Source organism: Carcharhinus amblyrhynchos, chromosome 7, assembly GCF_965287045.1.
Source record: "Carcharhinus amblyrhynchos chromosome 7, sCarAmb.v2.hapA, whole genome shotgun sequence".
NCBI classification, from domain to species: domain Eukaryota; kingdom Metazoa; phylum Chordata; class Chondrichthyes; order Carcharhiniformes; family Carcharhinidae; genus Carcharhinus; species Carcharhinus amblyrhynchos.
Genome location: NC_137330.1, coordinates 34,038,232 through 34,051,967, shown reverse-complemented (window position 1 = coordinate 34,051,967; position 13,736 = coordinate 34,038,232). Strand labels below are relative to the sequence as shown.

Below are 13,736 nucleotides of genomic sequence, written 5' to 3'. Positions count from 1 at the left end.
CGGTCCGGCAGCCCCAGCAGTTTGGGTGTGGGGTTTGATAAAGCGCCCTTTGGCTGGGGAGCTGAGTTAGGCGCTGTGTCGGGCTGAGCTCTCTCCACTCACTGCGGCCACAATGAGTGTCCGCTGCAGCTTCCAGATGGCCCAGTCACTGGGACCGGCGCTGTACAGGGAATGGGCCAAAAGGATCTTCGCAATCGAGTGCAGCAATAACTCGGAGCCGCTCTACTTCGCCCTCAACCCAACCTCCGAGGGGCCCTGGGATGAGAATTCCCGTCTGCACCAACTCCTGAGCCGCGCTCAGACCTACTCGCTTTGCATCACCTCTGAGAACAGGATCCAAGGTGCAGAATCGTACGTCTATCTGCGAGATCAACTGAGCAGGCTGCCCACAAGATGCCGCGTTATGGAACTGATGGCCTTTTCCCCGAACCAGCAGGGATCCTTGATCAAGGGGTTCTTGGTTCAGGACGATCAATGCTTGAAGGAGACAGAGCGTCTGTTGCAGGATGTGGTCCGTGCAAATGAGCACACAGCTCTCTGCAGCTACACCAGGGACGGTGCGGGCAGAATATGGCAGAGACTGAGGCTGATCATTGCTGGACAGGAGAGAGAGATCTCCAGAAACTGCATCTGTCTGGCTGAAAGACCAGAGCTCCATCCTTCTGTGTTAAATATTAAAAATTCAGTTATATTCACCAAGTATGAAGATGCTTACGGCGTTTTAGAAGAGGTAAGTGCGAATTTTTAAATGATTCTTCACAGCAGATACGTTTCTCGTTTTGGCAGAACACAACTATTCATGTACTGGTTAAACGGCGTTTAAATCCTGGCATCATCAAACCCCACTCAACTTTTTTTTACAACCTTGTCCCATTTCCATCCTCATCTGTTTATTTCCTTCATTTTTATCTGTTTATCGCTTCCTTCCTTTGACCCTGCCACCCAGGGAGGGCAGGGGCAGACAGCAACATCAGCATCCAGGCATTGGGTGTGAGGTGGCAGTGGTAAAATTCAAGGGCAGTGGGCACATAGGAACACCATCATGCACAAAGTCCACTCCATGTTATGCCCCACCATGACTTGGAAATCTATTGCCATTCCTTCATTGTCATTGAGTCAGAATTCTGGAACTCCCTCCTGTGGGTGTACCTAAACCAGATGGACTGTAGGAGCTCAGGAAAGTGTTGAGCTGCCACCTTCTCAAGGACAGTAAGAATAGGGTAATAAATATCTTGCCAACAATCTCACTTCTCCTCTTGATAGGGATCCTTGTCAAATATATTGCATCGATTGACACACACCATTGAGTCACTCTTAGATCTGTTCTTCCCTCTGTTGCTGGAGCAGAAAGTGAAACCAGAAAGTGCTGGAGATTGATAACTCATCAGTGTCCCTGGCTAGTGAACACTGGGAGTTGGGGATTTTCAGCTGTCTGGCAACAGAAATAATTCTCAGTGAATTGTCACATGATTGTGGCCAGAACTCCAGTTTCCTGCCTGTCCAATATAACCTTAAATCCCTTATTGATGAAAAATCTACCTAACTCAGCGTTGAATATATTCAGTGACCCAAGCACACCCTAGTCTGTGGAAGAAAATTCCAAATACTAAGAACTCTCTGAAAGAAGAAATCCTTCCTCATCTCTGTCTTAAATGGGAGACTACTTAGTTTTAAATGACGCCTCCAAGTTCTAGATTCCCCTATGAGAGGAAACATCAGCGTCTACCCTGTCAAACCCCTCAGAATATTTTATGTTTCAATAATCACTCATTCTTATAAACTCCAATGATAATAGGCCCAACTTCTCAACCTTTCCTTATAGACACCCTCCTCCCAGGAATCAGTCTAGCAAACCTCTAAACTGCTACCAATGCAAGTAAATCTTTCCTGAAGTAAGGAGACCAATGTTGTATGTACATTGCACTCTAGGTGTCGTCTTGTCAATTCGCTGTACAGCAAATAGTTGATGCCCCATCACTGATCCCTGCAACACTTTACTAATTATAGTTTGCCAGCCTGATAATTACCTATTTATCCTGACTCTTCAAACCCTGAGCAGCTGTATGGAGATGCTGCACCCTAAGATTATCAGATCGGGGCAGTACAGATCTGTGAAGTATTGGCAGGACTTTCATGGCACTGTCCACAACTGCATTGGGAGTGGAGGAGTACAGCTTGCATGACACTATCCACAACTGCGTAGGGAGTGGACCATGCATCTCCCTGGCAGGCTGTTGCTGCTGATGTTATTTGTCTCACCACAGGGCACTTGCAGGTCTCATCATAATAGGCTGGTGCTGCTCCTTTGTTGGCCATCTGTAGGTCTCATACAGTAGGTTGTTGCTACTGCTGATGGCCATCTTGCTCCTTGTTTAAGGTCCAACCTAAGGATCTTACCCACCTTCAAAGTGCACAAATGAACCTTTCTCAATGACTACTTTCAACAAATCCTTTCCTATAGTGAGAAGTGAGAAAGCAAAGCTAAACACCGGAGAGTATTTATGACTTTTAATTAGCCTCATGAATTGCTGCTCATCTTCGTAGAATCATAGAACCCTGCCATGCAGAAAGAGGCCCTTCGGCCCATTGAGTCTGCACCAAACACAAGTCCACCCAGGCCCTACCCCCATATCCCCACATATCCACTAATCCCTCTAACCTACACATCCCTGGACACTAAGGGGCAAGTTCTTAGCATGGCCAATCAACCTAACCCACATGTCTTTGGACTGTGGGAGGAAACTGGAGTACCCAGAGGAAACCCATGCAGACACAAAGAGAATGTGCAAACTCCACACGGATAGTGACCCGAGCCGAGAATTGAACCCAGGACCCTGGAGCTGTGAAGCAGCAGTGCTAACCAGTGTGCTACCGTGCTGCCCAATTATTCTTATAATTATTTTTATTCTTATAATTCTTCTTTGGTATGCATTGGTGTACTTCAGGAAGCCCATGCATGCCCTAGTAAATTTAAATATTCGTCATTATAACATTGCAATATGGTCAATTAAAAATTCACATCATTAAACTACCTCCACACACACACACACACACACACACACATCTGAAAGTGCTGAGTTAAACCTAGAGGTGGTGAGTTGGAGCTGGCTTCCAGATGTATGGTAATTTTCACAAAACTTAGCTTCCCCAAATTAGTCTAGATTTCCAACAGCCACAGTACTTGCAGAATATTTGTCCAGCTCACCTCTTGCAGGTGCTATTTCTGTGCCACATCCATATTTTAACTACTTCTTGAAGATTTTGCTATTTTTCATGTGCAACATCTTTAGAAGTTGTTTTTTATCAGGCAAAAAGCGATGTAGCTAGTCAATTCATCTGATTCCACTTCCATAAACATTTAGGAAGTAGCCACTTGGTTGGCACAGTGGCACAATGGTTAACACTGCTGCCTCACAGTGCCAGGGACCCAGGTTTGATTCCCAGCTTGGGTCACTATCTGTGTGGAGTCTGCATGTTCTCCCTGTGTCTGCTTGGGTTTTCTCTGGGTGCTCTGGTTTCCTTCCACAGTCCAAAAGACGTACTGGTTAGGTGAATTGGCCTTGCTAAATTCTCCCTCAGTGTATCCGAACAGGCACTGCAGTGCGGTGACTGGGGAATTTCCGCAATAACTTCATTTCAGTGTTAATATAAGCCTACCTGTGACACTAATAAAAATAAACAAAAAAATGTTTTTTTAAAATAACATTATTACTTCTGTGCGGGTATGCACATAAAGTGAGAGTCTGAAGGTATTTTCTTTCCAATACTGTTCTAGGTTTTTTGATCTATATATTGTGCTTCGTTGAGAGGGTGGGTGTAAGGATGACCTGTTGTAAGGCCAATCTCACTGAATATTGCCATCAGAGTATACTCTGTGAAAGAGCAACATAAATAAATTCCATGCTTTGTCTTTTATTTTATGGGAAGAATCTGGCTTCCTCACAAGCCTATTTGTGAAACTAATAAATAAACTTTGAAACTTTAAGTGAGGTGGGAGGTTCCACGCTAAGGACATTGATCATATGAATCCGGATCCAGTGACCCTGTGCCGTGCAATATGAGCTGCAGTGGACTCCACCAGCTTAAGACAATGCGCTCCTCTAAGGCATGCAATAAAGGCCTAACCTTTTTTATTGATTGAATGTGTCTTTTTATGCTAAACACAATAAAACAAAACAGGTTTAAGCAAAAGCATTTGGATTATAAATGCTAAGACAAATAACAATGATTTACAGGCTGTTCTAAAAATGCCACTTATGTTGAATGCTGTGTTTGTATTTCTGTTCATCTAAGTGTATAGGTATGATTCCCAAAGCTAAGGATGTTCTGCAATTAGCGGATCAATGTGACAGGACTTGTAGAAAGGGACAATTTCCAGTAATTGTGATAGAAGGACTCGATGCAACAGGTAAGAAACATCATTTTATATTTCACACAATGAGAATACAAAACATGTAACATTCTTCAGCAAGTATACAGAGTTCAGCAGTTTGTAAAAATTAATATTGCATAAAAGTCCAAAACTATTGTCAACATGCAGAACAGGCAGGCCACCTAGTAAGGAGCTAGTTTCCTAATGCAGTGTACTAAAAACTTTTAAAGTTTTAATTGCCAGATATCATCAGAATGATATTGGCTACCTAATAGTGTTGTGGAGTTATTAAATCAATGAAATATGTTTTAAACAGTTATGATTTTAACATTTCAGTGAGATCATATAGTTCCTTATGATAATATTTGCACAGGTAAGAGGCATAGCCGTTTTCCCTCTCTGCTTCAAAAGATGCTGAATTTTGTAAGGGAATCTCATTCAAGTGTCCCTTCTGTATGTTCAAGCCAATTCAGTGTGAAAGGGTTTCACAGCTGATGTCATTTGATGTTCATCCTACAGAAATGCATGCTATCGCCCTGGGACAGTTGAATAGGCAGCGACATGGGAACCTTGGTTGATTTTCTTACTTCTCTGGCCAGTTATGGGATCTACTGTCCCATACCAACTGAATCAACTCAAAACGGCAATCTCAATTGCGACCTTCTCTCTTATACGGCTCCCGAGGTAATCTAGTTCACCACTAGGCCATTGATGGCTGAACAAGTGGAATGTCAAAGCTCATGAGCGATCCTCCCAGTCCGCCTGTGCTGCTTTTGTAGCACAGCAGGCTGGGAGACTCAAGCGGAGGCCATTTTGAGGACTCCCTCTGAGAACCATGGCTTCCGTGAGTCTCCAACAGCCAGACTCCGGTGCCATCAGCTGCGTGCCGATTTATTCAAATGAGCATTTAAATCCTATTCAAATATCATAAAGGGCCTGGGACTGAAGTGTCCGGGCCCACAACTTTCTCCCCCCCCAACCCCACCCCCACCCCGCCGTGCCCCCCTGATCAGGAGTGGTTCACTCCAGCAGGGTTTACTGTAGCTCCCCCCCCTTGCAGGGAGTTGGCAGTTGGACCCACTGGAAGGGGGCAATGGAGGCTCCCCAGAGGCACTGACCAAGTGGCAAAGTGGTAATGCCCAGAGGCACCTTGGTAGTGCCCCCCCTGGCCATCGGGCAGTGTTGGGGGGCAAGATCAAATGGTGCAGGGCCTAATGCGGGCAGGACCTCTCAGGGAGACTGGTGGGGGTGGGGGCTCCTGCTGCCCCTCTGCACTGGGATCATGAACAGATGGAGGGAAGCCAGTGATCAGGACTGGCCATCGGAGTGGGGGTGGGGAGTTTGGGGGGGGGGAGGGGGGCAGTCTGCTTGGAATTGGTAGTTGCAGGGGAGGTGCAGGGAGGTTGGGCATCGGGATATTGGGACAGTGAGGGACAGGTGGTGGAGATCAAGGCAAGCCGGGAGGTGTGGGGGGTGGGGGGCTGGGTAGGTGGATGGGTTGATGCTGGCCTGGACACATCCAAGAGGACCACAATCGGGCCATGGGGCGGGGGGTTTGGAGGAGCAGCGATGAGGGGGTTGTGGGGCTGGCCAGTGATTAGGCTGACCAGCAATCAGGAGGTCAGCAGTGCGGGGCTGACAAAGAACAAAGAGCAAAGAACAACACAGCACAGGAAACAGGCCCTTCAGCCCAACAAGCCCGCGCCGCCATTTTAACATTCAGTGAGTCCCTCATTCCAATCCTTCTTCTACCTATGACCTTGGCGCTGGCAGATTAGCGCATGCGCAGTGGCCCGCTCAGCGCAATGCTGCCAATCTCTCAAGTGGGAATAGGCCATGCCCACTGATTTTTGGACTGATTTACGCTGAGGCACTGAACAGTGCACAGAGTCTGGAGATTCATTTTGAAAATCCTACTGAAAAAAACTCAGCGTGATTTACTCCAGTTTTACCTGAATTCGGTACTAATAATTTTTTTGGGTGAATTGCACCCCCCCACCATATATTTCCCTTGCTCAGTGCTCTGGTTACACATAGCCTGTGCATCTTAAGCCAGTAATTTACATCTAAAAAGAGCTGCTCTATGATGTGTTATTGGCATGACTTCTAACCTTTTGTATTTATCTGTAGGAAAAAGTACTTTGACTGAGGCCTTAAGAAAATCAATTCAAGCCACACTTCTGAAGTCCCCACCGGATTGCATTGGCCACTTGAGAAAAACATTTGACACGAAGCCGCCTCCTATTCGACGAGCTTTTTATGCTTTGGGTAACTACATTACTGCTTCCACCATAGCAAGTGTGTCGGAAAAGTCTCCAGTAATTGTAGATCGGTAAGTATAGCCTTTAGAACTTTCATTCTCAGTGAATACCATACTGGGGCTTTCTATTGGCGTGTAACACCCCTCAGTGTGCACAAATGGTCCTCTGACACATAACTTTCAGATATAAACATTGCTGATGCTTTGGCATGTAACTTTCAATGACGCCCACTGAAAAACTAACAATTTATAACCATGTAGATCCCCAGTAAAAATTAGTTAAGTTCTTAAGCACATTGAGTTGTCAGTATCATTATAGCCAGAGTAAATCGACATTCTGCTGGAAAGAAAGGGAGTTTATAATGTGATCCTGTACTGAGGGTTAGTTCAGAAAGACAAATACCACAAATTTCAAAAAAATGAAGAATTGCTGTAAACACAGGAACTAAAGGATATTGCTTCAAAATCCACAAGCTTAAAGCTGCTTTCATTATGGAGTTGCAGCATTGATCATCATTATTGCATGACATTGAATCATAATTGCATGATCATCATTAGTTATAGATAGTGCAGCCCATCTTCATGTTAACCAATAATGCTTTGGGATGCAGTGTTCCATGCATGTTCAAAGCAGCCCTGGTATTTTGCCTGGACAAATGAATGTAATAACAATCGTGATGTGTCACCAAAGAGAGCAGGCCTTAATACACGTAATTTTGTGAGAACACTTCTGCCATAATGCACTGTTGCAGTCCAAAAAGCTAATTTATTGCTCCAGCAAGCTGCAATGAAGTACTTGCTTGGTAGGACAGAATGTGAGTATCGCTGAAAACAAGGGACATGTTGTCGGAGCTTTTCATCTTGCATTTCAAAGGGAACAACACTTTTTATTGCATGGGAAAAGATTTGCCAATTGGTTGACAAGTTAACTTTGATGAGTCAAAGAGTTGTCATGGAGAATGCACAGGATGCTATTGTCCCGCATGCTTTTGTTTAATTAAAAAAAGGCGCAATTCCCGGACATGTTCCTTCTGCTTGCTGAGGACATGTCCCTACATATAAATGTACATTGCTTCTAACCAATGTACAACTAGTTCAATAAAACATTTATGCAGAGGCAGGCCTATCACCCATTCACCTCCTCTACCTTCCTAACAACCTCTGCATTCAATCCAGGGGTGGTGGTGGGGGTGGGGGGCAGGGGGAGGGGGGTGGGGTAGGTGGTGGGTGAGGAGAATGGGCCTGACTTCTAATCAAGCTGTCCAGGATGAAAGTCTAACTTTCCAGGTCTCTTTCTTTCTCAGGTCTGGTTCAGTGGAGCCAGAAAATTTCCCAACTCTGCGCACCCGATTGGGAATGAAAATCTGCGCCAGTGTATTTTCTAAATGGCTAGATGCTAGAAACTGTGGAACAGGAGGATAATTTACAGATTCGAAAATCACTAAAAGTTTGTGGACAGGTGCAGTGGTGATTTAAAAGACCAAGGAAATATTGGCCTCTATCTCAAGAGAGCTGGCGTATAAAGGGGTGGAAGTTATACTATATTTAATCCAAGTTATTCCTTTGGAGCAGAAGTCCCTTCACCAAAATCCTTTTATTTACAAACTCTAATAGCAGTACACAAAGTGCTTTCAGTCAGCAGTCTAACTCCAGGGGGATTTCAGAGGAACTGACACTCCTGGTTAAGTACAAGGCAAGGACTCCATGACTGGCCTATCAATTGGACCCTTAATCAGGGAATTCATACTCCAATAGGCCAATCTCAATGGCTTGATTGAAGTCATTACACCCCATGTGGAATGTTGTGTTCTATTCTGGTCACTGCACCTGAGGAAGATCATAAGAGCGTAGTAGTGAGTGCAGCCTGCATTCACCAGAAGGACACCAGAGTTTAGAGGGTTAAGTTCTGAAGATGTGTTGGGTAAGTTAGGTTTGTTTTTCCTTTGGGTATAGAAGATTGAGGGGTGATTTACTTAAGATATTTGAGGTGATTAAATGAATTTAGAGAGAGAGCGAGGAACAATTTTCTTTGGGGGGGGTCATACGGAAGGAGGAGCATAACTTTAAAATAGGAGCGAGATCATTGAAGGGTCACGTCAGGAAGCACTTCTTCATAGAAAAGATAATGGAAGTTTCAAATTCTCTCTCCAAAGAAAGCTTTTCATACCAGGTTAATTGGAAATATAAAAATTGAAAGGCAAAGTTATTAAGGTTACAGAAACAAGGTGAGTAGCTGGAGTTAAATAATGAATCAGCATTATTTATTGAATGGTGAAACATGCATGAGGAACCCAATGATTTATTCCAGTCTCTGAGTTGCAGAGAGATCAATCTGCTACCTGCTAGTTTATTGACCAGCTTTTTTACTCTTTGGATCAGATGATGCAATTTCACAGGATGATTTAGTTGCTATTTGCTGATGAACTAGTCTTTAAAAACCTGCTGTTAAAAAAAATCAATGAAATGTAATTTGCAAAATGTGCTAGGTATTATTTGTTATGTTGTCTGGTGTCTTAAGTTAAAATATTACATTATTAGATACACTGACACTTAACAAGTCATCTTTTGACAAAATAGAATATAACTTTGTGTAAACTGACAGCACTAATTTCAATTACTGACCGACCTCTAAGAAGTCAGAAAGAAGCTGGACCGGTGGTCCTGTCTCCTACGTGTTGAGCTACCGGTCCCCAACAGCATTCTGGACCTATCCCAATTGCAGAAACAGTTCACTGAGAAAGCAAACAGGAAACCACAATTATCGTAACATATATTTCACATAACATTGCCCCAACACAAGGAAGTAAACACCTAACAGGAGGGAAATGAATTGCAAAACGGGAATGAGTCACAAAAGCAGAGAATACCTGTTGCTGGGAAAGAATGTGATGGAAGGGTTCAAAAACAACTTTGAAAGATATGCTGGTTAGGGTGCTATTGGACATGCTAAATTCTCCCTCAGTGTACCCGAACAGGTGCCGGAGTGTGGTGACTCAAGGATTTTCACAGTAACTTCATTGCAGTGTTAATGTAGACCTACTTGTGACACAAATAAATCACTTTTCGTGTAAATCCAACTATACTGAATATTGATCAGAAATATTCATTATTATTTAAATACACTAAGACATTTCAAAAATTATTGTCAACTTTTCTTCCAGGTTACCAAACTCATCTCTCTGTTTGTAATACTATCTGTCTTTATAGAGATTTAAGTGTGTTGTGTTACATTCTAGATTCTGGCACAGCACTGCAGCATATGCAATTGCAACGGAAGTCAGTGGAAAGGTGGAGAACCTACCACCCCCACACCATGAATTGTACCAGTGGCCCCAGGATCTAGTTCAACCAGACTTGGTGCTGTTGCTCACAGTTGATGCAGAGGAGAGAGTCCGTCGCTTAGAACAAAGAGGAGAGACAAGAACGAAGGAAGAAATTGAGCTGGAAGCAAACAATTTATTTCGACAGAAGTAAGGCATTTTTAAAACTACTTAAAGCTATGGAGACAGGGCAGCCATCTTTGGCTTATTTACTTTGGGTCTTTGAGAAAAGTGCATTCTCTGTCTCTCCACATGTTAATGTTTTCTAAAACCCATCTTTTTTGGCCAAGAAAATGATCCCTCTTTGAATCACCATCTATTTCCTAATTTATAATTTATTATTGGACAATAAATTTCCAAAATCCCTTTCCTTGTTTTTGAACCCTTCCATCACATTCTTTCCCAGCAACCGGTATATTTTGTGACTCATTGCCATTTTACAATTCATTTCCCTCCTGTTAGGTGTTCACTTCCTTGTGTTGGGGCAATGTTATGTGAAATATATGTTATGATAATTGTGGTTTTCTGTTTGCTTTCTCAGTGAACTGTTTCTGCAATTGGGATAGGTCCAGAATGCTGTTGGGGATTTTAGCTCAACATGTAGGAGACAGGAGCAGCAGCTTAGTGTTGGACCCTCAAGTCCAACAGCAAAAGGAGCTGGATGTCAGTAAGCAACAGCTGGAACTGGATCTATTCTCCTAGGGAAACTCAAAAAAATGCACTTCAGAAAGAGATTATAATGAAAAAAAACAAAGAAATTTGCAGCACAGGGACAGGCCCTTTGGCCCTCCAAGCCTGCACTGACCATGCTGCCCCGACCAAACTAAAAACCCCTACCCTTCCAGAACCATATCCCTCTATTTCCATCCTACTCATGAATTTGTCCAGACGCCCCTGAAAAGTCACTATCGTATTTGCTTCCACTACCTCACCTGGCAGTGAGTTCCAGGCACCCAACACCCTCTGTGTAAAAAAAAACTTGCCTAGTACATCTCCTTTAAACATTGCCCTCGCACCTTAAAACAATGCCCCTAAAATATTATATGAAGAGATAATTCATGTGGACATTTATGGAACAGCTCATCATAAAATGTTAAAACAGAAAAGTTCAATCCTTGTGCCTATACCAGCTAATTTCAATTGGCATGACTTATTTAAAATGCACTGCTGATTTATAAGACACACCCTACGTACCTGCTCTGCAGTAACCTCACATGAGACCAGAAGAACACCCATTATCTTTATTGTGAGTCAGTAAAGTAGTCTCAAGTCACTTGAAATAATTTAGATGCTAACTTTAAGTACTGAAGACAAAACTAGGAACCACATTAATTGTCACAAAAGCCAGCACTGGACTTTTGTGACAATTAACACTGAAACTTCAGGAATTTATCACCTCCAACAAGTTGTATGGCTTGTGCCAAGATCTGTTTTAATCAATTTACAAATATGTTTCTAATCTTTTGCACACTAGGGTGGAAGCAGCTTACAGAAGAATGGAGAATCCAGCCTGTGTTGTTGTTGATGCCAGTGTTTCAAAGGAAAAGGTCCTTCAAAACGCTCTTCTTCTAATTGAAAAACACTGTGCCATTGAACAAACCTGACCTCATACATTGGTGAATTTGAGCTTCAATCATTTCCTACTGAAATATATTTCATGCCTTTATTTAATGCATTGTAATTAAGTGTCATGAACAAGTATTAATAACCCCATTTCTTTTGCACTGGGTATGTAAATGAGTCATGCACTAATTTCACTGTGATAAAATAATAAGTGAATGATGATGTGATTAGCTGATTTTATTTGCACATCGACCTGTGCACCTTTAAGTGAATGAAAATAGATATACAGGACCCTATTGCTCACCTTTCCTTTTCCAGTGACTGATCACCAGCACCTCTCTCCCTCAGATCCTGGAATAACTCTTAATTTCTTCACTTGGGCATTAATCTGTTCAATTGGGTTCTACAACTGTCAGTGATCTGCCCTGCTGGGTTACTGCCATGACAGTGAAGTTGAAAATCAGTGCCTAACACTTTGTCAAAAAAAAGTGCTGAAATTGTTGTAATCAGTCATCTGAAGAACCATCAAGTGACATTAATCAAACACTCTGCACCAATCATTACAAAGCAAGGTTGACAACCCTGCGGATGGAGTTTGATTGGACAGTTAAATTTAAGCCGAAGAAAGTAGTGGCTCAGCACAGGCTGTGTTGCCACTGACCAGCTTCAGAGTTACTTTGAGTTTGTTCTCACGTGGAAAATTGCAAGTTTCCTCCTGCATAAAACCAATCACTTTTGGTGCAGGCTGCAAGGCAAAGTCATTTGAAGTTGCACTGTATAGTGTTAGCTGGTCGCACTCTTGTCTCTTGAGTTGTAAAGGTCTGAGTCCAAGCCCACTCCAATGTTTGAGCATTGAGACCGTGCTGTTGGAGGCATTGCCTTTTCATACAAGACATTATAAATTTTCTGCACACTTGGGTGGATGTAAAAGATTCCATGGCAAACTTTCAAAAGAAAGAGCAAGGTTGTTCTCCCTGGTGTCCTGGCCAATATTTATCTATCAACATCCCAAAGACATTCACTCATTATCAAGTTGCGGTTTGTGAACATTTACTGTTGCAAATTGACTGTTGTTTCCTACATTACCACAATATCTGCACTTTGAAAGTACTTAATTTGCTGTAAAGCACCTTGAGATATCTGAGAGCTGGGAAAAGTGTGTTATAAGTGCAAGTCCTTCTTCATGCAAAATACTGAAGTAAATTTGTTACAGCAGAATGCCATGCCAACGTAGTTATCCACTCTCATCTGGTTATTGTGCTGGTGATATGTGAGGCATGGGACTGGTCCATTAAACCCATTTTAGAATTAAATTTCCAATTGCATCAGATTTTGGTTTCAAACATACCACAATCCCTGATATGGATTGCCTTAACCTGTTCTGCTGTAAATAAGATACGAAACACACAATATATGCTATTTCAATTCATTGAGTAATTCTGTGCAATCATCCTGTTGTTTGGTTATAATTCTGTAATGAATAAACTTAAAATACACCCATATAACCATCAGTGTCATTATATGGAACAATCTGAAATAAAAATAAATATTTAATCTACATTGAGGAGCCATGTTTTGTTTTTTAAGTGAGGTAGTATATTTATTGCCTATCCCTTTTTTTTCAGGCGAATATTAGGAGTGAAGTAGATTGTCTGGGCCTGGAGTGACATGTCACTCACACTAGATAGGCATGTGGGCCTGACCATTTGCTAAAGGGCATGTTCCTCACTGGCAAAAGGAAATTGGATTGGACCAATAGTGGATGGTTGATCTTACACCATCCCCCATTTTGTGCCATGTTAAAGTTTGAGCGATTCTCTCTACTTCAGCAACGTACTAAATCACTCTTGTAAGTGTTTCAAGTGTTGGTGAGGTATGAAAATTTAGTGGTGGGAGGAGATCTGGCAAAGGGGGAGCGGTTAATGACAACATTTATTTAAATGAATGTAAAAGGTTCTCACCATTATGTCGGTGAGGGGCACCTGGTTTTGCTGGCGAGATTCGGGATTTCTGATTTTGCCGGATCTTGTGGACGGAGACCGTAGGCTCAAGATCACTCCCAAGGTATTTGGGGATTGAATGGGAAAATTGAACTGAGGTCAGAGGTTAATTGTAATGTTATTGAATTTGGAGCAAGTTTGAGGAGCAATAAGGCCTACTCCTGCTCTGATTTCTAATGTTATTTCTTAAGAAAGGGACATGAGGCAGAATTTTAGGCAGT

At 42.6% G+C, this 13,736-nt stretch overlaps 1 protein-coding gene across 1 annotated transcript; it reads left to right on the top strand.

The window, feature by feature from the left end:
• cmpk2 (cytidine monophosphate (UMP-CMP) kinase 2, mitochondrial) lies at positions 1–13,044 on the top strand. Its single transcript, XM_080193252.1, has 5 exons — positions 1–730; positions 4,294–4,408; positions 6,503–6,704; positions 9,869–10,102; positions 11,427–13,044. The coding sequence occupies exons 1-5, from the start codon at positions 113–115 to the stop codon at positions 11,554–11,556; spliced, it is 1,299 nt and encodes a 432-aa protein (XP_080049378.1). The 5' UTR covers positions 1–112; the 3' UTR covers positions 11,557–13,044.
• Positions 13,045–13,736: the final 692 nt, after the last annotated feature.